General features: G+C 40.0%; 2 protein-coding genes and 1 pseudogene across 4 annotated transcripts in view; 1 reads left to right on the top strand and 2 right to left on the bottom strand.

Moving 5' to 3' along the window:
* C1H11orf65 (chromosome 1 C11orf65 homolog) overlaps positions 1-6,775 on the bottom strand; it is a 65,786-nt gene extending 59,011 nt beyond the window's left edge. For both annotated transcript variants that reach the window (XM_066247369.1, XM_066247377.1), the window contains exon 1: positions 6,689-6,775. The gene's annotated coding sequence lies outside the window, so the exon portion shown is untranslated. The remainder of the gene's footprint in view (positions 1-6,688) is intronic.
* On the top strand, positions 1,620-2,076 carry LOC136320476 (developmental pluripotency-associated protein 3-like; annotated as a pseudogene).
* An 8,868-nt stretch (positions 6,776-15,643) lies between the features above and the next one.
* LOC136315591 (protein O-glucosyltransferase 3) overlaps positions 15,644-26,385 on the bottom strand; it is a 112,342-nt gene continuing 101,600 nt past the window's right edge. For both annotated transcript variants that reach the window (XM_066247348.1, XM_066247356.1), the window contains 7 exons: positions 26,105-26,302; positions 25,366-25,652; positions 23,445-23,661; positions 21,849-22,045; positions 19,586-19,780; positions 18,183-18,287; positions 15,644-16,841 (listed from right to left, as the gene is read on the bottom strand). In XM_066247348.1, the coding sequence (XP_066103445.1) occupies positions 16,716-16,841; positions 18,183-18,287; positions 19,586-19,780; positions 21,849-22,045; positions 23,445-23,661; positions 25,366-25,652; positions 26,105-26,302 (1,325 nt within the window). In that variant the 3' untranslated portion in view covers positions 15,644-16,715. The remainder of the gene's footprint in view (positions 16,842-18,182; positions 18,288-19,585; positions 19,781-21,848; positions 22,046-23,444; positions 23,662-25,365; positions 25,653-26,104; positions 26,303-26,385) is intronic.

Genomic DNA, 26,385 nt, shown 5'->3' with positions numbered 1-26,385 from the left:
AGACAGGAAGGGAGAGAGATGAGAAACATCAATTCTTCATTGTGGCACCTTCATTGTTCATTGATTGCTTTCTCATATGTGCCTTGAGTGGGGTGCTCCAGCAGAGCGAGTGATCCCTTGCTTAAGCCAGTGAACTTGGGCTCAAGCCAGCAACCTTTGGGCTCAAGCTAGTGACCATGGGGTCATATCTATGATCGCACACTCAAGCCAGTGACCCTGCACTCAAGCTGATGAGCCCACAGTCAGCAACCTGGTTTTTCGAACCTGGGTCCTCCAGATCCCAGTTCAATGCTCTATCCACTGCGCCACTGCCTGGTCAGGCTAAAAAGGTTCTTCACCACTAAAAATTGCTCTGAAGTGTTGTTTTGAGATTAGGATCAGGAGTTACATTCAACTGGTTTCCTGTAATGTCAACAGCATCTGCTTAACTTTCTAGAAGCTAGAATCTATATATCAATACTTGATATCCTGTGGACATACCACTTGGAAGGATCTTAATCTTGCTTAAGGATCTTGTTCTTACTATTGTTTCAGTCTCCTTCTTTGGACTGGGTCTAGTATCATGGGGGTTGGGGATCAGAGTCAGATTTTAACATTTCATTAATATGCAGCAATTAAAAAACATTTATTGGGGGAATAATACAATAAGTGACAAAGGAGGTGAAAAATTCTACATATTATATTAATTCATTATTGTTTAAGAGACTTGAGTGGAGTGAGTTATTTACATATCCAAAGAGCAGATAGAATAGCCAGTGTGAAGACAATGAAATAGGAAGCTGGAACAGGAAGATGGCCAGTGTGAACTTAGACTACTAGAGAGAAGAGTGATAAGAGATAAAAGCAGAGAGGTAGTGGGATACCAGATTACATAGTGCTTTCCATTGTAAAAAGTTAGAATTTTATTTTAAGTGTGATGAGAAGCTATTGGAGGGTTAGGCAAAGGAGTAATATTTGACTTGTGTTTAAGTATCACACTGAAAGGGGGCAAAAGAAAACAAAAAAGCTAAGCTATTGCAATGGCTCAGTATAATAGCAATACAGTAACAACAGGTATGATAGAATGATAGCAATACATGGTAATTATTAGATACCCCATGATAATACCCATGATATATGAATTTGGATATAACATGATTGGTGACTGGCTCCTGTCTCCAAAGTAGGCTTACCCTGGATATTTGATGTTTTTGAACAACTCAACCTTATAATGTATAAGGTTAAAATTTTGGAACCTATTTAGTATATGGCAGGATTTTTCCTTAAATTGAGAAGATGAAGGTAGAGGATAAGTGTGTACATATGTTGTGGTGGTTTGGTGTGAGAGCTAAGTTCTAATTTTACATTGTGGGAAGTTAATGGAAATAATTAAATCTAAAATAAATCAAGAATAAGTAGAATAACATGTTATTTAAAACACAGAGATAAAAACTAAAAGAAGTAGAGGTTAGCTCTTTCTTTCACCACACTTTGTTTGAATTTGGAATTTTTTTCACTATTTCTGGGCTATACTGATCTCTCTGGGCTACTTTGTAGCAATTTGAGAGTTTTGAGCTTATCTTCTGCTGGAACCCTTTGTGGGGATCTAGGAGGAGCTTCAGGCTCCGGCTAGACTTCCAATGCACTCACCAAAGGTTAGCCCAACTTCTACCCTGGAGTCATCTGAGATGCCCCATGAAGAAGATTCAGCTGGCACTCAAGCTGAGTCAGAAGTACTAGCAAAGAACCTCTAACTTGACTCTTAACCCCAGAACCAAGTTCCCTTCCCTTCTACCAGAAGCCTGACAACATGATAGAGCAAAAAACTTAAAGGGGCTTGGACTGGAGTTGGGTCAAGGCATGATCTACCGGAGGAGACGTGGAGTGAGGACTTTGGCAACAGCTCGGAAAGAAAGGATGCAAAGGATGTTACAAATTATAAGATACTTCACCATATCCCTGCTTCAAAAAAACCCAGAGGAGAGGAAACTTGAGATTGAATCAAGATTCAGATGTAGCTGCTGTTATTGCCTACATCATAGAGATCCTTCTGATAATATTAACATGGAAAATAATTTTGACATGCAGTTGATTTAGCCATTATTCTTTCTTGTACTTTTTTTGTTTTCCTTGCCAGTAGCTTTAAGGTATCATGCAGCAGCTTGGGAGCTACTCTGCTAGGATAGATAGTATACTATGCCAATATGCTGATAGCCTATGATAGAAGTTCTGTGATGTCTTTTTCTTGCATCTTTTCCTTGTCTAACCTGATGTCAATAACTTATAAGGCATCTATGTAGTTTGCATTTGAATGGCTTCCCTTTTTTAAAAGTTTTTTTTAAAAGACTTTATTTATTCATTTTAGACAGGAGAGAGAGAGAGAGAAGGGAGGAGCAGGAAGCATCAACTCCCATATGTGCCTTGACCAGGCAAGCCCAGGATTTTGAACCAGCGACCTCAGTATTCCAGGTCGACGCTTTATCCACTGCGCCACCACAGGTCAGGCTGGCTTCCCTTTTTTAGTAGCAAATGTGTATATAGAGAATATTATTAAATTTGAGGCCAATTGAGACCTTCTAAAAATTGTTCCTTATGCTCTGGCCAGATGGCTTGTTTGGTGTAGAGGTCACGGGTTCAGTCCCTGGTCAGGGCACATATAGGAACAGATCAGCATCCCTGCATCTGACTCTCTCTGCTTCTCTTTCTTTCTCCCTTCCTCCAATCAACGAATAACTAAGGTGCCGCAAGGAAGAATTGACACTTTTCATCTCTGTCCCTTCCTGTTTGTCTTTCCCTATCTGTGCCTCTCTCTGTCTCTTTCTCTCTGTCACAAAAAAAAGACACATACAAGAAGCAACTACAAGTTGCTTCCTGCTTCTCCTCCTTTTCTCTGTCTGTCTGTCTCTCTCTCTCCTCTCTAAAAATCAATAAATAAAATCTTTAAAAAGAAAAAATAGCCTGGGCCCTGGCCGACTGGCTTAGCAGTAGAGCGTCAGCCCAGTGTGTGGAAGTCCCAGGTTCAATTCCCAGACAGGGCACACAGGAGAAGCGCCCATCTGCTTTTCCACCCTTCCCCCTCTCCTTCCTCTCTGTCTCTCTCTTCTCCTCCCACAGCCAAGGCTCCAATGGAGCAAAGTTGGCCTGGGCGCTGAGGATGGCTCCATGGCCTCCGCCTCAGGCACTAGAATGGCTTCAATTGCAGTGGAGCAACACCCCAGAGGGGCCAAGCATCACCCCCTGGTGGGCATGCTGGGTGGATCCTGGTTGGGTTGAACTTTGGAAAAATATAAAAATAAAAATAAAAAATAGCCTGACCAGGAGGTGGCACAGTGGACAGAGCATCGGAGTGGGACACAGAGGACCCAGTTTCAAAACCCTGAGGTCGTCAGCTTGCGTGCTGGCTCATCCAGCTTGAGCGCAGGGTCACTGGCTTGAGCATGGGATCATAGACATGACCCCATGGTTGCTGGCTTGAGCCCAAAGGTCAATGGCTTGAAGCCCAAGGTCACTGGCTTAAGCCAAGGTCTCTCTGGCTTGAGCAAGGGGTCACTTGCTTTGCTGTAGCTCCCTCCCCCAAGTCAAGGTACATATGAGAAAGCAATCAATGAACAACGAAAGTGCCACAATGAAGAATTGATGCTTCATCTCTCCCTTCCTGTATGTCTCTATCTGTTCCTCTCTCTGACTCTCTGTCTCTGTCAAAATAAAAACAAAACAAAAACACAAACCAACCCTCAAAAAAGCCAAAAACTACAAGAAATGCATGTGCAATAAAAAAAGATAAGAGTAGTGGAATAAAGAATGACAGTAGTATTTTAGCACAAGTAGTTGGGCAAGGGCTCTTTAAAGAGATATTATGTTTCCTGATGCAAAAAGGCAATGATAGGAAAGTGGCAGAAGAGGGGTCCAGGCACAAGCAACAAGATAAAAATGACTTCAGATAAGAAGTTTGGTATATATTCAAGTGGGTGAAAGAAACTGTCTTTGGAGCTTAGAGAAGAGGCAGAGAAGTGGAAGATAAAGTTAAAAAAAGAAAAAAGGCCTGACCAGGCGGTGGCGCAGTGGATAGAGTGTTGAACTGGGATGCCGAGGACCCAGGTTCGAGACCCCGGGGTCGCCAGCTTGAGCGTGGGCTCATCTGGTTTGAATAAAGCTCACCAGCTTGGACCCAAGGTTGCTGGCTCAAGTAAGGGGTTGCTCGGTGTGCTGAAGGCCCACGGTCAAGGCACATATGAGAAAGCAATCAATGAATGACTAAGGTGTCACAATGAAAAACTGATGATTGATGCTTCTCATCTCTCTCGGTTCCTGTCTGTCTGTCCCTATCTATCCCTCTCTCTGACTCTCTCTCTCTGTCCTTGTAAAAAAAAAAAAAAAAAAAAAAAAAGTATGCAGAAGCCAAACTGTAATTATATGGGAAATGTGGTTTGGGTAGTGGACTAGAGCTGGCTTTTACTAGCTTAGTAGAACCAAATTAAAAATTTTCAAGAAGTCTGTGAGCTGGTTTTTAAACCCAGTCATTATTAAAATTTAAATTATCTAAACTTACAATTAAATAAAATAAAGGTAATAAATACTCAAAACTCATCACTTACTAATTATTTTACTATTAACAGGGATCTGAATAGTCCACCCCAAAATATGCCACACTGAAATAAGGATTATTTTGAACTGGATAACTGAGAAACAGCAGATGTAGAAAAAGCTCTTTAACCTACGTTTAGCTGCCAAAGGAGGTAATTTCCCTTTGTGAAGGTGTTCCTCCTTTACTTTCCTGTACCAGGTGGAGGAAAATATTTACAATAACCATTATCACTGGCACTAAGGTAAGTCATCAGAAACCAACCGTACTTATTTTCCATTAGATTACTCCAAAACCTCTCTTCCTATGTCTTATCACTTCACAAACTTATCCCCTTTTGTTAAAATAGCATGCAATACTAACAGCCTCTTTGGGTTTTCACTTCCTTTGTGTGCATGGAGAGTTAAAATATTAACATCAGATAAAATTTTTACACATTTTTGTTTTGTTCATCTGTCCTTTGTCAGTTTAATTTGCAAGCTCCAATCATAGGACCTAAGAGAGTAGAGGACAGGTTTATTCCTCCCCATCACTGTACTTTACTACTTATTTTCTTGAGGTTATATTTATTGCAAGGTTTTTAACAGTGGCACTACTGATAGTTTGAGCTGGATTCTTTGTTGTGGGAGTTGTCCTAATGCAGGTAGAGTAGAAAGTTGAGCAAACTCTCTGGCCTCTACTCACCAGATGCCAGTAGCACATGTGACAACCAACCAAAAATATCTCCAGACATTGCCAAAGGACTCTGGGGAGCAGAGTTACCCACACTGAGAACTACTGGTATCTGCATGGTGGAGGCATTCGATGACAGTGCAGTACTGCACATCTCTTCCCAATTAACTGAGGCTAGAAATTGGCCAGCGTAGAAATATTCACATCACAGGAATTTGCAAATACCACAAATCAGGGCTTGATTTATTGTTTTGTTGGTTGTCTAGATTTAAGAAAGCAGTGGTAAAAATATTAACACACTCTAATTTGTATGGCGTCATTACATTATGAATAGCAAAATATTGATGAAATAACTTCCAGTATTCAAAATTATCTAATTTGTAAATGAGTCAGTCATATTACTGAGGAATAATTAAATGCCAAGTATTTCAAGAAAGAATACGCTCAACTGTGTCAAATGCTGCTGGAGGGTCAAATAAATTGAGAATAGATTTGATTTGGCCAGATAAAGTCGCTGGTGACCTTGGTAAATACTGTTGCCGTGGAGCAAGGTAGAAAGCCTGAGATGAGTTGAGAAAGTGTACTACAATTCTTTGCAGTGCTGGAAGGGAGCAGAGATACCCGGCGGTCACTAGGTGGTGGGAGATACTAATGCATGTTAAGATGTTGTTGGTATGATCCCGTAGTGAGGAAGAAATAAATGTGAAAAGGGGATAAATGGAAGGGTAAAAGTCTTTTGAGTAGGTTTAAGAGGACAAGGGTCAAGGAAGAAAAGGGGGAGGAAGAGGTTAGGGACAATTGATGGACTTAAGAAGAAAAGAACCCCCAAAAACTGTTATATGACTATTACGAGGCTCCAAATAAAGTAACCAATGTGAGGTGAGAATACTTCATAAATTCTACGATACTAACAAGTATTGTCAAAACACCGTTCAGGAGATACAAGATTTTACTAGCAGCTTCTAAGATTTTTATCTAAATCAATGACTTATATCATGGCTCCGCTAATCTATTCAAGCCTCATGAGAAAAAGCATACAAGAGAAATCTGTGATTCCCAGTTCCATTTACTGTAAAAGTTGGACAATAGTATTAAAATATACTGGGTGAGAACCTACACTTCCCATTTCGCTTCTCCTACTGTTTCACTGAATAAAGAAGTTTCGTGATCGTTACTGCTTCTGTAGGTTCGCCTTTCCTTTTTTCCTGTGATCCCTTGTACCTGCGGCAGACGAAGGAAAACAACTACAAACCTACTCCTTAAAAACGCCTTTCCTTTTTCCACCCCTAAATAACTAAACGGAACCATTTCCTGGGTCGAATAGAGAAAAAGTCCACAAAAGCGAGGTAAGGTAACAAGCCCGTCGCCCTCAGCCTGAAGGTGAACGGAATACCACGTCAGCAGAGATGCGGGAGAGAGGCTGCGAGCGCAGCGGGCGGGGCGACGCGGGCTCACCTGCGGGGCGGACGGGCAGCGCGGGGGCGAGGCTAACCTTGGGCGAGACTAGCGGGAGGCGGGAGGCCTACTGGGGCTACAGACAATCGGAACGTCCTTAGGGGCTGGATGGAGTGAGAACTTCAGTGGCATGGGACCGCTAGGACTCTGAAACAGAGTAAGTTGAAACCAGTCTCCAAAAAAAAGGCAAGCCAGACGGGCTCAGCGGGAGGGAAAACCAGTCCCTTCACTGCCTAGCACCAGGAGTTTAGGCTGCGCTCGATGGTTGCTAACGACGCGGAAGGAAATGATGTAATTCTAGTTCCGTTCGTTCCTCCTGCCTGACCCCGTTAGCCCCGCCTCTCGCCCGCCCCGCGTCTCCGCTGTTTCCTCCACTTCAGAGTGCCGAGTGCAGAGAATCCAGAACCGTAGGCAGAATGAGACTGGTTGGGTCTATTAGAATCCCTCCCTGTGAATGACAGTGGCTTTCAAGCAAAGGGTTTGGGAAGTGAAACCGAAGTGATTCTCTGTGAAACTGGACTGAATGTATTATAAACCCAAGTCACTTAAACCAGGATGCTGAAGAAATACAGTGAAATCTTTCACATTTAATTAATGTATTCATTTGTAAATAAGAAAACCACTCTTTCCAGTGATTTTATAGGTCTTGCTAATAGTCAAGGAGTAACTGACACGTGACTGCAGTCCAGAGCTACTTCTAAATTGAAGCTCTTTAGCAGGTTAACTTTAAGTCAGTTTTAAAGTGAAAACATGACCTTTTAAAAGAATTTCCAGATAACCTTTAACTTATACAACTAGTGCAGATCTATAGAAAGTTTAATTTGCTTTAAATCTAAATATCTCACACTTGGTGGCAATGCTTTAATTTGTCATCAATTATTGCAGTGTGAAGTGATCTTGTTCAGAAAATGCCCAGCTCTATTTTCTTCCTATGCTGGTATGTGTAATACAATTAGTTTGTAAAGAAAGATGAAGGTCTAGGAGAAGCAAACCACCAGAAAAAACAAAATCCCTATATAATAAAAATATTTGTACTGAAGAAGTTCCCTATAAGCTAATTGAGTGATTCACTGAGCTTCCAGAGTTTTTAAAAATCATTATCATAATCAGGCCTGACCTGTGGTGGCGCAGTGGATAAAGCGTCGCTCTGGAATGCTGAGGTCGCCAGTTCAAAACCCTGGGTTTGCCTGGTCAAGGCACATATGGGAGTTCATGCTTCCTGCTCCTCCCCCTGTTCTCTATCTCTCCCTCTCTCTCTCTCCCCTGTCCCTCTAATAAAAATGAATAAATAAAATCTAATAAATAAAAATCATTATCACAATCATAATAAGCAGGAAGGGTGAGCTTTAGTTCCCTTTCATGTAGTTACCTTGATGCATTAATGCACAGTAGCTATTGTAAAGGATTAAATCACAATAATTTCTTAGAGGATTTATTCACAGAATTTTCTGTAGGGAGTTAAGACACTGTAGATAACTAGTGTACTCTAGATAATTAGTTCACAAATCTTAATCTTTGTTTCCTAAGGAATGTGGGGAGTTTCTCTTGCAGACAGTTCCCAGAGGTAATGATGGCTCCCAGACCCTAGCCCCTACGGAGATAGCATCAAGGACTAGCATTAGACATTCCAGGGAGGCTCTTCTGCTAACCAGAGCCCCCACCTCCCACACACTGCTCCCTGACTGCATGCTCTAATAAATTACTAATCTCCCCAAAACATATAAACCGGCCAGTCAGCCAAGACTGTAAGGTAGCTTTGTTTTTTGTTTGTTTGTTTGTTTTTTTATTTTTTGTATTTTTTCTGAAGCTGGAAACGGGGAGAGACAGTCAGACAGACTCCCGCATGCGCCCGACGCATGCCCACCAGGGGGGGCGCTCTGCCCACCAGGGGGCGATGCTCAGCCCCTCGGGGGGAGGGGGTCACTCTGCCACGACCAGAGCCACTCTAGCTCCTGGGGCAGAGGCCTAGGAGCCATCCCCAGCGCCCGGGCCATCTTTGCTCCAATGGAGCCTTGGCTGCGGGAGGGGAAGAGAGAGACAGAGAGGAAGGAGGGTAGGGGTGGGGGGGGGAGAAGCAAATGGGCCCTTCTCCTATGTGCCCTGGCCGGGAATCGAACCCGGGTCCCCCGCACGCCAGGCCGACGCTCTACCGCTGAGCCAACCAGCCAGGGCCTGTAAGGTAGCTTTGTATCCGAAGTCCCTGCCTTCTCAGGTTGCTGGCAACTTGATTAAAGACACTCTTATACCACTTGGTCCCCATTTTCCATGATTTGGGGCTCAGCAGGGACTGGCAACTTGAACTCCAGCTTGTTCTGGTAACATGATGAATACTAACCAGTAATATAATCATGAAAACATTATGTATACTTGTACTTAATTTTTTTTTCAGAGACAGAGAGTCAGAGAGAGGGATAGATAGGAACAAAGAGAGATGAGAAGCATCAATCAGTTTTTCGTTGTGACACCTTAGTTGTTCATTGATTGCTTTCTCATATGTGCCTTGACTATGGGCCTTCAGCAGACCGAGTAACCCCTTGCTTGAGCCAGCAACCGTAGGTCCAAGCTGGTGAGCTTTGCTCAAACCTGATGAGCCTGCACTCAAGCTGGCGACCTCGGGGTCTCGAACCTGGGTCTTCCACATCCCAGTCTGACACTCTGTCCACTGCGCCACTGCCTGGTTAGGCTGTACTTAATTTTTTAACCTAGTATAACTATGTTTAACATTTTAAATTCAAAACTAGAAAGCTGGACATTATTGAATGTACTTATATCACTGACTTATACTCTTAAATATGGTTAAAATGGTAAACATATGTACAGTTTACCAAAAATTTAAAATTAAAATGATGAAACTACAGAATTAAGCCAGTAAATAATTCAGAAAAAAAAATTTTTAAATGTAGAGAATGAAATGGGAAAATATTTTGAGAGAAATTTAAAAATTAGCTCTACATATTTTTAATGACATGCCTGTCTGAATTACTAAAAACATCATTATAATAGTTAATATTCAAGTGTGTATTATTTTGCCTCTACTATGATAAAGAAGAATTCAGCAATTTCTTAGTTATAGGTTCAGACCCATTTTTATTGCTTTAATACATGTAAACATTTTTTAGTTCTTTAAAAGAAGTATCTTTTTAAAAGTAGCCACAAGGGATCATCCTCTACTTTTCTTTCTTATTTTTCTTATTATTATACAACATGTAGTATTACATTTATAAAATTAAATTTCTTACTTTCCAGTTAGAAGCAAAGACAAAAATAAAGAACAAAATGTTAATAACAAAAGACATATTGTTTGACTGTGTACAATGGAACTTTAAGTCATATATATATATATATATCCACACACACACCCACACATACATACACACATGCATATACATACATATATACATACATAATATTATTCTAAGGGGGGAAATGTTATATTTTTCTGGTGTTTTTTTTTCTTTTTCTTTTTTAGCAAGAGAAAGATTCAGGAAGGGAGAAAGATGAGAAGCATCAGCTTGTTTCGGCACTTTAGTTGTTCATTGATTGCTTTCTCCTATGTGCCTTGACCAGGAGGCTCCAGTGACCCCTTGCTCAAGCCAGAGACCATTGGGTCATGTCTATGATCCCACACTCTAGCTGGTGACCTCGGAATTTTGAACTTGGGTTCTCAGTGTCCTATGCTCTCTCCACTGTGTCACCACCTGGTCAGGCTATTTTTCTGTTTCTATAAGAGATAAATGAATACAGTGGATACTTTTTTATTGGTAATGATTGAGTTCACTCTTTCAGAAGTCAATTTGTTTCTCTTCTGAGTAATTCAAATAAAATCTAGCCCTTGTGAAACCCTGGAAATCCTAAGTCTGTTGACATACCAAGTTAAACACATTCCAGAGATCTGTTCAAACTAAAATTATTTTTTTTACTTCTGAGGTGCCTGAGAAAAAGACTTCCTTATTTATGAGAAAATGTACTTTATCTTGGAACTTTGTTCAAACATTAGGTTACTATTTTGTAGAATGAATGCTTATAAAGATGACATGAGAATATCTCAGAAGAACTGGCGGGTTTCTTAACCTTTTGCTTGCTTTTCTGAACATTGTGAATGTTACACATTTCTTTCTAAAGTATTTTTGAACATGCTTCTTCAACAGCCAGTGTTATATTTTTCAGAGCAATATAAAGCACAATGATCACCTTAAACTCAAAGTTTTCAAATTCACATATATAATGTCATGCAACCTGCAATTTCACTGTCAAAATTACTAGCTGCCAAATGTATACCTGTTTCTTCAGCAGTACCTTTTAATATTTAGAATTTTAAAATTTCTGTAAAGTGGATTTTGTGGAATGCAATGTGTTCACTGCCTATGTGATGTGGTATATAACTGTATAATTTTTTGGTTTTTTTTTTAAATTTTTTTATTTTTCTGAAGTGAAAAACAGGGAAGCGGAAAGACTCCCGCGTGAGCCCAACCGAGATCCACTCAGCATGCCCACCAGAGGGCGTTGCTCTGCCCATCTGGGGGGTTGCTTTGCTGCAACTGGAGTCCTTCTAGCACCTGAGGCGGAGGCCATGGAGCCATCCTCAGTGCCTGGGCCAGCTTTGTTCTAATGGATCCTTGACTGCAGGAGGGGAAGAGAGAGACAGAAAGGAAGGAGAGGGGGAAGGGTGGAGAAGCAGATGGGCGCTTCTCCTGTGTGCTCTGGCCGGGAATTGAACCCAGAACTTCCAAACGCTGGGCCAATGCTCTACCGCTGAGCCAACTGGCCAGGGCCATAACTGTATAATTTCTGTGTGTAAACTGAATGCTTGAGGTTTTGGTACAGTATTCATATAAAACAATAAATACTAATGTTATGGGGGAAAAAGAGGTAGAAGAGTCACAGTTATATGCCATTTCTTTCCTCTATTGCTTTGGCACTATAACAAACCCAAACAATGGGTAAGACTGCCTTTGGATCTTTTATCATATAAATACCTTATGTAGTAGAAAACCACAATGTCACAGATGAGTGATGGGTGTGATGGGTCAAATATACAGTTCTGAAGTGGCCTAGAGGACCAGAGGAGCCTGCCAGCAGATATCAGAACTCATGTTACGAGGTTTAGCAGTTTGAAGAGGTTGGGAGAAAAGAGTTGGCACATTAGCTAATTCTTTGCACAGAAGTCTATCTTCCTCACCCCCATGACTTTTTGGGTTTTTTTTTTTTTTTTTTTTAAGCAAAAGAGACAGAGAGGGGAAGGGAGAGAGAGAGAGAGGGAGAAGGGAGAGGGAGAGCATCAACTTGTAGTTGCTTCACTTTAGTTGTTCATTGATTGCTTCTCATATGTGCCTTGACCAGGGCCCTCAAGCAGAGCTAGTGACCCCTTGGGCTCAAGCTAGCGACCTTGGGCTTCAAGCTGGCTACCTTTGGACTCGAACCAGTGACCTTGGGATCATGTTAATGATCCCATGCTCAAGCTGACAAGCTCTTACTCAAGCTGGGTTTTGAACCTGCTACCTCGCTGTCCCAGGTTGATGCTGTATCCACTGTGTCACCACTGGTCAGGCACCTTCATGACTCTTTTTAACTATTGCTTTGTTGCTTTCTTTAAAGGGGCTTATCAGTTGACAATGCTAATAGCAATGAACCTGTGAGCAAAAGTCAAGATGAGGGCTCAGATGATTTAGTTATGTAAATCTAAATTGTATCTTACACTTAACAAACATTCTAGAGTTACTAAGAAGAAACAGATAACTTTCATGGTGGGAACCAGAGCAGAACCTTGTAATATTCTCCCCCTTTACAAATCTCTGTTTCACCCCAAGTTATTTCAAGTCAGGAAATCACTTAGTGAATCTCTTAGATTTTAAATGATAAGAACATGGGGCAGAAGACAAGCCGTTTTCCACAGAGAACTCATTTAGCTCCTGCTCAGGTAGCAGTTCCCTGTTCCCTGGCTGCAGTCTAATGGTTCTAGTGACACTGGTAATGGCAGGGGGTTCTTATTACCCTTTGAGGAGGAGAAAGTTAAGGGGGTAGAAGGTGAAGGGGAAACAGCTTTAATTTTTCTCTAGCTGGTTCATTGTCATTTGAAGCATGGTACTTCTTGCCCACTAGTTTACATTAAAGGTGTGGATAACAACCCTTAGAAATCATAGTGAGAACCTAACCAGGTGGTAGTGCAGTGTGGATAGAGCATTGACCCAGGATGCTGAGGACCCAGGTTCAAAACGCTCAGGTTGCTGGCTTGAGCACGGGCTCACCAGCTTGAGCACAGGGTTGCTGGCTTGAGCGTGGAATCATAGACATGACCCCATGGTTGCTGGCTTGAGCCCAAAGGTCACTGGCTTGAGCAAGGGGTCACTGGCTCCGCTGGAGCACCCTGGTCAAGGCACATATGAGAAAGCAATGAACAACCTAAGTGCCCCAAGAACAGATTGATACTTCTCATCTCTCTCTCTTTCTATCTATCTTTCCTTGTATGTCCCACTCTCTCTCCCTCCCATCACTAAAAAAGAAAAAGATCTCATAGTGAGAGACTTATTCTTTGCCTAGTTATAAATATTCCCTTGCCACATGCTCTGAACTAAATTAAATGGGGTTTGGTTAAGCATATCTTAACCCTAAGGCTCAGACATTTGTCCCAAACCTTCTGGAGTAAGGGTAATCTTGCTACTAAACTCCCTGGCATCGGGCAAGCCTCATGATATTATAGGTGGCCCTGCGTTTCTAGGCCCTCAGAGGTGTTGTGATATTATAAAGAATGTATCTAGTCTTTATCTCTGGTTCCTGGTATAGAGTTTCAAAAACCCTTAGAATTTCTTGAGTGATAGAAGTTTCTTTTTGTGCTAATGAGGTACTCATGGCAGGCCCCTAGATAGCTTCAGAATGGGAACCAGTCATCAGAAAAACCAAGCACATGATTAGAGGGTGGGACTTTCAGCTGTCCAAACTCCTGGCAGAAGAGGAAGTCTGAAGACTCAATTCAGTCATATGGCCAATGATTAGATCAATCATGCTTACATAAGATCCCCCCCCCCCCCAAAAAAAAACCCCAACAACAACCCCCTCTGGATACCACGCTCACTGGTGCTTTCTGATTGGCAAACACATTGATGTATTGGGAAGATGACATGCTCTGACTCCCCAGGGAGAGGGATGGAAGCTCTGTGTTCCCCTCAACCCTCACCCAGACTTTGCCCTATGTATATCCTTTAAAAATAAAACTCTAATAATTTAAGTATGCCATTTTCCTGGGTTCTATGAATTCCTCTAGTGAATTAATGAACCTGAGAGGGGGTCATGGGAACCCCTGCATTTTTAGCCATTTGGTCAGAAGTGTGGGTGGGCTGGCGACCTCACCTGAGCTTGGTGTTTGTAAGGGTGTCTTTGGGAACACTGAGCTCTGAGACCTGGAGAGTCTGATGCCAAATCCAGGTGCTGAGCACCAAAATGTTTTTTTTTTTATTTTTATTTATTTACAGGGACAGAGAGAGAGAGTCAGAGAGAGGGATAGATAGGGACAGACAGACAGGAATGGAGAGAGATGAGAAGGATCAATCATCAGTTTTTCGTTGCAACACCTTAATTTGTTCATTGATTGCTTTCTCATATGTGCCTTGACCGCGGGCCTTCAGCAGACCGAGTAACCCCTTGCTTGAGCCAGCAACCTTGGGTCTAAGTTGGTGAGCATTTTTTATTTGCTCAAGCCAGATGAGCCCGCGCTCAAGCTGGCGACCTCGGGGTCTCGAACCTGGGTCCTCGACATCCCAGTCCAATGCTCTATCCACTGCGCCACTGCCTGGTCAGGCACCAAAATGGTTTTGAAGTAGACCCAATCAGGGGTGAAACAGAATAGCTCACAAAAATATTTCTTTTTTTTCTCTTTTACCCCCTTCCTTCACTTCTGGTTGTCATACCTTCCTCTACATATTTCCCTCTGCCTGCCCACGTCTGGGATTTGCTAGTCCTGTAGCACAAACAAACCCCAGTCTCTTACTGTCCTTGTGTCTAAGAAATGTTGCAGTATTGGTTATCAGAGTCAAGTTTAGTGGCTTACTTTTCCATGCAGCTCTACTAAGCAAATCTAACTTACAAGGACTTTTAACTTTGAGCTCAGTATCAGGAATGTTGGTGTGTGTGAGCAGCAGTGGCTGGGAAAGGGTAAATTGTGATTCTGTGCACAAAAGAGGGATTTTTACTCTAGCAACTCTGTCCTCAACTACTTGAAGTCAAACATACTGCACCGCCACAAGGATGATTTCCTTTCCCTTGGAACAACACATTCATATTTCTTCTAACCTTGGCTTTATTATGTCAAGGGAGCATTTTTCCTCTCCCTGCCTGCTATGGTTGGAAAGTTTGTACCCAACCTCCCCCAAACTAAAGTGTTAAAACCCTAACTCCCAATGTGATGGTATTTGGAGACAGGGCCTTTGGCAGATAATTAGGTCATAAGGGTGTAGTCCTTATGATGGATCAGGGCATTATAAGAAGAGACTAGAGAGAGCTTGCTTCCTCTCTCTCTGCCACATTAGAAGACAATAAGAAAGTGTCAGTCTGCAAACCAGGAAGCAGGCTTTCATCACACTCTGGATTGATCAGCCCCTTGATCTTAGACTTCCAGCCTCTAGAACTGTAAGAAAGAAATTCTTGCTGTTTAACCACCTAGTCTATGGTATACTTGTTATAATGGCAACCTGAATTAGACATAGCACAGATTGTATTTTCATCTGAAATAACTAAAAATAAGATAAGGGGTCATGTAAAAATATCTTTTCTTCTAATGCTAGATTTCTACTCATTAGGGATGAGTGGTGGTGTTAGAAGTTTTGGTTCATTTATTCATGACATAATGGAATTAAAATTTGACCAACCCAGTTACAAAAATTTGACCAACCCAGTTACAAAAATTTGACCAACCCAGTTACAACCCAGTTTTATTTTATTCTTAAAAAATAAAATAAAATAAAATTTATCTTTTTCAAAATTTTATTTACAAAATTTACTTTATTTAAAAAGTATATATAACATGTTCCATGATATAAAATTCTAGACATTGTAGATTTAAAAACAGCATAATGGAAAATATAAATATCCATTTTCTTTTCCTACATATATCTTTTGTGCATTTATTATCTATTGCTAGGTTTGCATTTTTATTTTATTTTACACTTATAGTAAAAAATGCATTTTAAATATCATAGGTACAAAGCAGAAAGTGTAAATTCCCTTTCTACATCCCCTCCTCAGATATTGGTGAATATCCTTTCAAACTTTCAACCACATGGATATATTTTTGTTTTTTATGTAAATGTTTTCACATTGCACAAGTTTTTCTGAAAAAAGCTTGATTTTTTCACTGACCACTGTTATGGAAATCTTTCATTATAGTACATTCAGAGCTACCACATTTTATTGGTTTATTCCTTTATGTATCCATATCTACTTAGCCAGTTGCTTAATGATGGCTACTTACAGTGTTTCCACCATTTTATTAGTAAAAATAGTGTTGCAAAAAATGTTGACAGCTTATTTAGACAAATGTAGTTATTATGTTTACATGCATACCATACATCCCTCTCCTCCTTTCAAAAATCAGATCTTTTTCACGAAAGTTGAACTATTAAAAATGACTAATGGAGGCTGTTTCTGAATGTCGAAAGCAGCTTGTAGGAAGAGAAATTATGCAGTGGTGGGGGAACCCTGCACAAATATTTTTTTCTTTATAACTGGAAGAGGAAGTGGGAAAATGAACAAGGGATTAAAAACAAGCCAACAAATATGATGTATGTGGTTTCCTAGAGAATTATTTATATTTTGACAAGCCTCTCTACTGTGATCCCCAAGTTTTCTTTTTAGAGAAAGAAAATACCAAGTTTTTACTATAAATTGCTCTATCCATCCATATTATAAATATATAAAGCCACCAGGAGAACCAGTGCTCTGGGTGAAGTCATCCAAACTGTTCTTCACAGCTTAGGTTCTATCCAAATGCTCGCAGTGAAGACGCAGCGGCACACACAGGCCTGGATATCGGGCTGACTTAAAGCTCTCCTCTTACAGGTCTTTTCCTGTGGCACTGGCAGATGGATGTGTTATCATCCAGCTGAGAAACAAGTTCCATTCCATCTCGTATTTCAGGTTTGCTGGACTGGCGCTCAGCGTATTTCTGAAATGTGTTTTTGAAGGTAACAGCAATATTAGTCCACACTTCATTCCGCGATTCCTTCCCACTCATGCTGTCATTTCTGGTTGCTGAGTACCACAGGTCTGGTTTGGACTGGTTATTCCAGTCCTAAAGTTACACTGTAACTTTAGTTACCATAGGTACTAGAGTAACAGTTTATAATCTAACAAGGAACCCTAATCCACAATTTTATGTGTAGGTAGGAAGCCTTTACAAAAAGGATGTCAAGCCAAGCCTCCTTCAAACAGCACTGCTTAGCATGTATCCTCTGCGTGTTAATGAGTAATGAACCTTACTGAATATTCAAATCAGATGATAGGCACCTGAAAATAAAGTTGGTGGTGTCACACACCCTTCCCTTTAGGCCTGTAGTCACACAGGTTTTGTAAATGGTGACAGGCCTGTGTAATGTTATTCCACTTTGGCCCCTGATAAATATTTCTAGATATTGGATATTTTAGTTCAGTGGTTTCAAGTACATTTAACTGCACACTGCTGGCCCAGGGCCAAACCCAACAAAATACTGACAAGAGTATATGAGCCTAATTAGTAGTGTGGGGAGGGAGACTCCTACCTGCCCAGCAGAGGGAACAACCCTCATTTAAGGGAAATGTTACTTCTAATAAGTGATATAATTTATTTTTAAATTTTTTCTATGACGGATTGGTATTCACAAGCATCTGAGGAAATTTACCTTTTTCTGCCCACAGAAAAATAAGTTTAGGTTAAAAACAAGAACATAGTTTCTTATTTTCATCCTGGCTAGATTTTAATGAGTAAAACACATGGGAGTGACTCAAAGAACCAATCCTTGGATTCCCTCTAAGCATTTGTACAGTATTTTGTTATTTAGCCCCAAAGTGTCAGAACTATTATATTTTACATTTGTTTGTTTTACGTAGCTATCTAAATATTTGCTTTGCATCCTGTACTGTGATAGCAAAAGCTTGAATCTTAAGTGATAGGAAGAACAAAAGGGTGGACATTTTGAGCAGAAAGAGATGTTAATGATCTTCCTCTCTGACCCTCTAATTTTCCAGATCAGGAATTCCATAAGGCATTTCATAAGGTAGCACTGACCAGATAGGAGGAGCTGTCCATCTATTTTTGTGAGGCTGTAACCACTGTTTTAAACTGAATGGAAATAAAAATGCGTTGGCTACAAAGGGACTTAATGCAGCTCCTACTTTCCATAGGCTGGGGCCTGGGGTCACCAGAGTTGCACAGGCTGACCCTGACTCACTCCAGAAGCAAGGCACTGAGGGAAGGCAAGCCTGTGGTTGGAGGATGAGCAACCCAGCAAGACGGACGCTACGCACTGACCTGCAGCACTCCGTAATAATAGCAGTAAAGCCTGTGCGGCTGTAGGAAGTCCCTAGCAGTCAGCTGCCCTTCTTTTGCAATCTTCTCAGCTTCTTCATCATTTTCCTGAAAGGTTTAAAAAGAAACAATAAGTGAAAATTGCTTCTGGACCCAAAGACAAAGTAAAGGTGAGTGTGGGATAAGACAGATGTGGGGTTGAATATGAACAGCATGGGAGAGATGGAACCTTTTGAAATACAACTTAAGAACAAGGCTATGGATATAGACAAAGTACTTTCCTAGACATCTCTGTTACATGAACGTGATCATGCATGTTCGTATCTTATTCCACAGGCCCAGTAACAGACCCACCTCCCCACAAAGTGTAACAGTTGCATACAGCCTCTATTGTGACTATCCTGGTTCTTTCCTAGATATTGGGGAAGTTTAGGGCTCATTATGTACCCCCCCCATTCTAGCCTTCTCTGTTTGATATTAAAATACAAGCTAGAATAGAATGAATCAGTATTCATGTTATAACATCTATTCAAAGCCCCATTTAAATATGCAGAGTCCCAAAGCTGTTATAAAATATTACCAATGAAAGACTATATTGTTGTTGTTATAAAAATTCAGTTATTATACCCACAGGCAGTTCCTTCAGTTCCAAGAATAGTCAGCCTTCCTAATTATTTTTTGGGAAAATAGCTAATATTCTACTATGCTGCCTGTAGGAAAAGCCATTTGCAAACAATATTGACTCTTTATAAAGGGTCACAAAAATTATTCTGCCTTAGGAACACAGTTCTTTCCATAAACAAATATCGCTTCTTGTAAACTTAGAAACAGAATAAAGTCTTATAAAAGAAGGATAACTTTTAATAGTTTCACAATAAAACAATAGCTTTTTAATATTTTTCCTTTGAAAAAGATTTATTATTTTACAGGAAACTTGTGATTCTTGGGGTGTTGTATATCATGCATTCATTATGAAATTGTGCCTTTTTCTAACTGTGGAGAAGAAGAGCATCATATTGACTTAAATGTTTTCTTGTGTGTGTGTGTGTGTGTGTGTGTGTGTGCGCGCGCATTTGTGTGTTTAACCCTGGTCTTTTCAATCTGTAATTTGCATTTGGTGTGTTTTTGCGTGTGTGCATATATGCATGAGTAGTGATTCCTTTAGAAAAATCTATATTTGTATGTAACACTGGACTTCAAGTCTAAAAATCCTCAAAAATGTTGATGGAGGGTATACAAAATGATACTGATATTGATTCATTAGCTTATATCAAGGGAATACATATTTCAGAAGACATTTCTTTTTACTAAACTATGTCCAATTAAATTGGGTTGTGATGGGATTCATGTAACTAAAACTGGTGAATTTATTATTGCCTAAAGAAACTAAAATTCAGAAAGCATACCTTGGCCCATTTAACTTTCTCTAGTAAATCAGCAAGATTTCTTTTAATTGGTATATAATGTTTCCAAGGCTTTAGTGCCATGTAAAAATGCTCGTAATATGGTGAGTCCTGCTTCAGAACCAGACTGTCACCCAGCATGAGATACGGATATCTGTAAGCAGCCACCGTCCCATCCATGTTCACTTGATACTTGTACTAAAAGATGAAAACAAACATAAACAAAAATTTAAACAGCCATTAGCTTCGCTTCTGTTTCTCACCAATACAGTAATACTATATATATATATATATATATATGGAATTAATTTCCACTTTCTAACTTTATTGTCTAACAGTTTTATATTTTATTTTGTAACTGACATTTTGTCTTTGTTTTAAAATCATAAACAGCCATTAGCAGGTCAATCTGAAGAAATACAATGCATTTTAAAGATGAGATGATAAATAATTTTTAGGACCTAGGAATACCTATTTCAATTGTGTCTATGTAATGGGGAATTAAGATTTCTGTAATAAGATAAGAAAATTATTTTCAAAAGTTTTATATTTATTAAACTGAATATTGATAACCAATTTTTTTTTAAGTGAGAGGTGGGGAGGCAGGGAGGCAGAGAGACAGACTCCCGCATGTGCCCCAACTGGGATCTCCCTGACAAGCCCTGTGTCTAGGGCTGCTGCTCCACTGCTTGGCAACCAAGCTATTTCAGCACCTGAGGAAAGTCCATGGAGCCATCCTCAGCACTTGGGGCCAACTGCCTCAAACAATTTGAGCCATGGCTGTGGGAGGTGAAGAGAGAGAGAGAGAAGGAGGAGGAAGGGGGTAGAGAAGCAGATGGTCACTTCTCCTGTGTGCCCTGACTGGGAATCAAACCCAGGATTTTCTCATGCTGACACTCAACCACTGAGCCAACTGGCCAGGGCCTTGATAACCAATTTAAAATTTTACTTATCCATTTTTTTTTGTTCCTTATACCCATATAAATATGAAAAAGAAAGCAGTATGTCAAAGTTCAGTTTTAGAGTGGAAGAGACAGAAACCTGGGGAAGCTTAAGGACTAGTGTGCTACTGGTGACACAGTACATGCTCTGTTTACATATTTGTTGGGTTAATAAACTTTGATTTACACTTCAACATCACTTTTCATGGGCATTAAACTTCATTCAATTATAACAATGTGAAGTATGTCTTAACATCTTCCCTTCTATTTTTTACAAATGAGAAAACTAGTGTTCAGAGAAATTTGTAAACCCCTATTCTCTGATTCTAAGCCCCTTGTTCTTTTAATTTATATCATACCAAGATAAACAGAATATATGCAGAAATTTAGTAATTAACTTTTTTCTTAAATAATACCGCCTGACCAGGCGGTGGCGCAGTGGATAGAGCGTCAGACTGGGATGCAGAGGACCCAGGTTTGAGACCCCAGGGTCGCCAGTTTGAGCAAGGGCTCATCTGGTTTGAGCAAAGCTCACCAGCTTGGACTCAAGGTCGTTGGCTTGAGCAAGGGGTTACTAGGTCTGCTGAAGGCCCGTGGTCAAGGCATGTATGAGAAAGCAGTCAATGAACAACTAAGGTGTCGCAACGCGCAATGAAAAACTAATGATTGATGCTTCTCATCTCTCTCCGTTCCTGTCTGTCTGTCCCTATCTATCCCTCTCTCTCTCTCTCTGTCTCTGTAAAAAACAAAAACAAAAAAACAGAACAAACAAACAAAAATTAATACCAAGGAGTTTTCTAGCCAGTCTGGTTTGTCATTGTTCACATCTTGATCTCCTTTGGACCTCACGACTGTGCTCTGAAGGAGCCGGGCAGGCGTCACGTGTAGTTAGGGGGCAGAGGCAGTCAGCGGGGAGGCCCCAGGCTCCTGGCAGAGGCAGGACTAGAGGTAGGACTTAATCCCAATTCTAGCTCCTGTTTTTCTTATATGAAATTTATACTCTTTTAATTTACAAAAGGCATTTGAGATCATTTTATGTAAAAGACATGTATATACCCCTTTTATTAAAAACAAATACAAAAAAGAGAAAAACAAAGAAACACACGCAAACTCCAGGCTAATCCTTGGATTACATTTTGAGTATTAAATATAGTCGTGAGCAATTTGGTAGACAAAATGAACAAACACAACAAAAGGAAGCCACAACGAGTTTTGTCATTCTCCATACCTAGAAAGAAAGAGTGTGTCCACTCACCAGACGGTCCAAGCCCAGCTATTTACAAATTTATCACCTCATACCCACCCAAGAAGTCTTAAAAGCATACCTTAAAGAAATCAAAGAAACCTATCAATTTAGCTTTTCCAAGCTCCTTTTCTTTCTCTTGGAAAAAGAAATAGCCTGTAATTCCCGCATCTAGTAGCTGTGGGTTTTCTCTGGCCAGCTGTACCAGCTGGAGCCTCTCCTCCCGGCTGTCTCGGCCTCTGAAGAAAGCTTTCTCTGTTTTATTGATCCAGGAAGGCCCTAGAGGTTTGACACCATAAAAAAAGGTTATGACTTTGAAACTTTTGTTTGTCAAGTGTAATCATCTCTTATACATTGTCATTTAAGATGTTAAAGCTCTTTTACCATCAACACATCTTGTATTTTTTTTTTCTATTTCCAAAAATTATGGGATTAGAATGTTCTAACTTCATTTATTGATCTATTAGGGAGAGCTCACTCAAATGTTGAAATTTCTGTTGCACAACATAAGAACATATCCAAAATAATATTGGATCAAGTTCAAAGCAAAAAAAAGATTCAGTGACTTAACCTTCTCACCAAGGCTTTAGCTTCTTCCATCTTTAGTGCTTCATAATAAAAAATGAGCTAGACTTTATTCTTAGACAGGTTAACCAGAACAAGCTATATCATTAAGTAACACCCACACATCTTCAATCCTTAGGTTGCGCAGAATTGAGTACACCACTTCTGAATACAGGAAAGACTTTTTATAATATGCTGTTAAATGCAAATATATATATATATATATATATATATATATATATATATATTCTCCTTCCTGGTAAGAAAATATTTTGGAATAATTAATTTAAATCTATTTATATTATTCTAAAGAGAGGTCATTAGTTAACACCTGTCAGTGTTCTAAGGGGTAAATCATAAAGCATAGAAATTAGAGGGGTCAAACTCATTACTGTGCTAGCACACTCTTCAGAAATTCACTGTTATCAAATAAAAGGTATGTTAGTTTTAATTTCACATTATCTTTAGATAGTTTACAAGGAGTCTCTGGTCTTGTCTACTAAATAAGTCCACCAAAACACAAACCGAAAGAGGCTATAAAGAGAAGGCAAGGTTTCTTCTACTCAGGGAGTTCAGTTTAATAAAAAGGCATGCCATGCCATTAACCTAAAGACATCAGACAGGGCAAACGGGATTCCTATTTTAAAGAATCAAGAAGGGCAGAAAGAGGAAAAGGGAAAATTTCCTACAAAGTGTGGGAGGTGGTAATACCTAGATTATATTGCTATCATATTCTCTTACACAGGCATATAATTTTATACTTTTCAAAATTCTATCTCACTTCATCTAGCAATATAAAGGCATGGGATCAGAATTCAGTTAAGTGACAGTTTTACCAAAAGCATATGTTCAAATAAACTTACAAGCGACCAACTCAAAAGAGAATCACTTACGATAGGTTTGGACATTGCAAGCCTAGCTATGTATCTTTAATTTTTTGGATTAGAAGAATCCTAAAGAAACCTCGTTAGAATTTAGGGTGCTGTTTTTCTTTTTCCTTGGTTAGAAAATAAGAAAAATGGCTATTAAAATATACATATACTTTCCCTGACTAAACATCCCCCTAAACTTTTCTTTATCTCTGTTTGTTCTTAGATAATGAACTTGAATTTACCTGTGTTTCCCTGAATAGAAAGGAGATCATTTGTAACACCCCTCATTGCTTCAAGTGTGGAGTGGGTGATGTCATACGTTGGAAGGATAATATCTCGTGAATCCAGAGAACCACACCATGAAATGATAGGTAACGGGCCGGGGGTTTCATTGACTTTTCGATGTTCCAAGGGCCAATCCCCAAGATTAATATAAAATTCTAAATCTGGGAGAAGGACCTAAATAAACAAAAATATAAACATCACTGCTGGTAAGACATCAATCTTTGGTACTAAGTGCTTTAGTTCTTTGGCTTTCTTAAATATTTCTGATAAAACTGAACATTTGAAAATAGCAGCAAAAGAGAAAATACCTCTCAGTCCTCAGTAGTATCATATAATCAAGGATGAAGCATAGCCAATTCACTTAACCAGGAGTCAGCACCTCTGTTCAGAGGTGACAGTTTAAATTGTTTAGTATTACATAAGTTGAAATTGTGTAGCTAGGTATGAACAAGTGGCTACCTTTCTGGCAACTGCCCAAGCGAGAATCTAAAGTTCTACTCAAGCCCTGGTTTTCCTTCTCTGTCAAACCTCTTTATCACATCTACCTCTGATCCTGTCATTTGTTGCTCCATTTCCACCTCCACAGAACATGCCTTAGTTCCGGCCTTTCTATCTCTTACCTAGATTGTTTCAACAGCTTACTTAGTGTTCTGATGCTGCCCAAATTTCTAAAACCCAAGTTAATGTTACTACCAGGCTTAACACACCTTAAACCTTTAGGGCAAGGTCTAAACGCCTTGGCTGGAATTCAAGGCCCTACTATCTTGCTCCAGCTTAGCTTTGAGCCTCCCCTCCCACCTTCTTATGTACCAGTAAACTAGGCTACTCTCTAAAAATGCTGTCCACTTGAATACGTAATTCTCTTCCGTTGGCATGTCCTTCTCTTACTTACTCGCTTGGCACTTTCCTTTCTCATCCTAAACCCAGATCTAATGTTGCCTTCTCTAGGGCTTGCCCTCCCAAGGCATTTTCACCTAGGTACCTACTTCTCTTACAGGTCTATCATGTTGTGGCACAATAGTTTACTTGTATGCACACCCCATCCTCACTTCCAAATAACAAAAACAAGTCCCACTGGAGTGAGGGGCTCTAAGACCAGAGATGAGTCTCATTTCTTTTAGATTTCTTCTCAGTTACCAGGCAGAGAACCTGGAACAGAAGAGAAGGGAAAGGGATGTGACTATTCACTTATTGCTTCCCTATCACTTACAAGCTCAGGAAGAAAGAAGAACAAACATCACTTTGAATTACTCTGCTTAAGAATTTTGCAAATGGGGAAAGCAGGGCGGAATGGAGGAATTGGTCGTGGTGGTGGTGGTGGGGTGTTGACTGACAGCCTGATTAATACAGGGATATTTACTTTAAATGTTAGGGTTTTCATTATTTGTTGAGTAATTTATTTTATTTATACTATATACTGGTACAAAATAACCTTTCTCTGTTACTCCAACCTTCAACAAAATGTGCCATAATCAGTACCTTTTAGAGGTGCTTAGGGTAAAACAAGGAGATGTGTTCTGCATTCAAGTCATTTTGAGGTGACAAGTAGAAAACAGCTGCAGACAGTGAAATGTTGATGGAAGGGATGTTCAGCAGGAACAGAGAACTTCTGGAAGTGAACTTAAAGCTGTAAACGTCTGTGAGTTTGCAGAACCTTTGGAAGTGCTCTGTGTCCTACTTATCTGGGATGAAGGCTAAGGCCACTTAATATAAATAGTAAAGGAAAGGTAGGTCTATAAAAGAAGCTATAAATACTTAGGAGGTAGACACCTTACATGCACATTTCCATCCTTTGCCATTATTCTCTTAAGGATTTAAATGTCACAACTAAATAATTAAGTCATATTGTTTTTTAAATCAGTGAATTCATTCTCATACCTTTCTTGCCAGTGATAACAAAATCTCATCTGAGAACATTTTGAAGTCTGTGTATTTCCCTAAAGATCTCCGGTAGATGTGGTTATTGAGAATCGTGTAATGAACAATGGCACCCCTCTCTTCCCCAAACCTTTTTGGAATTTCATTTAACATCTGCTGGAGATTGATGCTGGGGAAAGAAACAAAGTCCTTTGCAATCTGTGGTTCTTCAGTTGGACAAGAAAGAGTTTTCTGCCAGGCCTGAGGATCCTCTTCTGGACACTCACAGTACTCGTGGTACACTGGTCCTAGGGAAGGCAAAATACATCCAATGCCACACTTTATTAATCAGCACGAAGCAGAGAGTAGTTTCTGTCCCTGAGGTGAACACGGGATGACTTCTTGGTGAATTCTGAAATTATCCAGACTGGGAAAATCTACTCTAAACACGTCAGTGGTAAAGTAGTTATGTCAGAGTCCTGGGTTTTCACTTTCTGCGCCCTCCTAGACAACCTAGTACAGCACATGCTCTCTCCCAATATAGCCTACATCATAATGCAAGTTACCTTGTGCAAAGAATGAGGAGTACTGGAAATGGGAACTACCTAGATAAATATTCAATATTTTTTTTATCGTTTAAATCTCATTAAATTACTTAATTTTCTTTTCCTTATTACATATGACTTCAAGGTCATCATAACCCATTCTGAAAGGCATAGGACCCACACATGAGGCTGGTTCTGGATTGCGTAATACTCACCTTTCAAAATATAGGGAGACTGGGCTACATGTTCATCACCGTAAAGGACCTCGATCTTCAGCCCTTCATTGACAGTTTCATACATCCTGTATCTTATCAAAAATGTTCCATCATTCCTGTCCAAAGGTTTAGGAACATGAATTCGGACTAATTCTTTAGGTGAAAGGGATTTGATTACTACTTTGAATTGTGTTTGACCTGAAAGAAAAAATACATATAAATAACTCTACTATTTTAAAGCTGTCTCCACACAGAAGTTACTTCTTTTTCTAGTATCAATG

This window comes from Saccopteryx bilineata, chromosome 1 (assembly GCF_036850765.1).
Source record: "Saccopteryx bilineata isolate mSacBil1 chromosome 1, mSacBil1_pri_phased_curated, whole genome shotgun sequence".
Taxonomy (NCBI): domain Eukaryota; kingdom Metazoa; phylum Chordata; class Mammalia; order Chiroptera; family Emballonuridae; genus Saccopteryx; species Saccopteryx bilineata.
The sequence above is the reverse complement of the archived record's forward strand: the minus strand, read 5'-3'. Positions and strand labels throughout refer to the sequence as shown.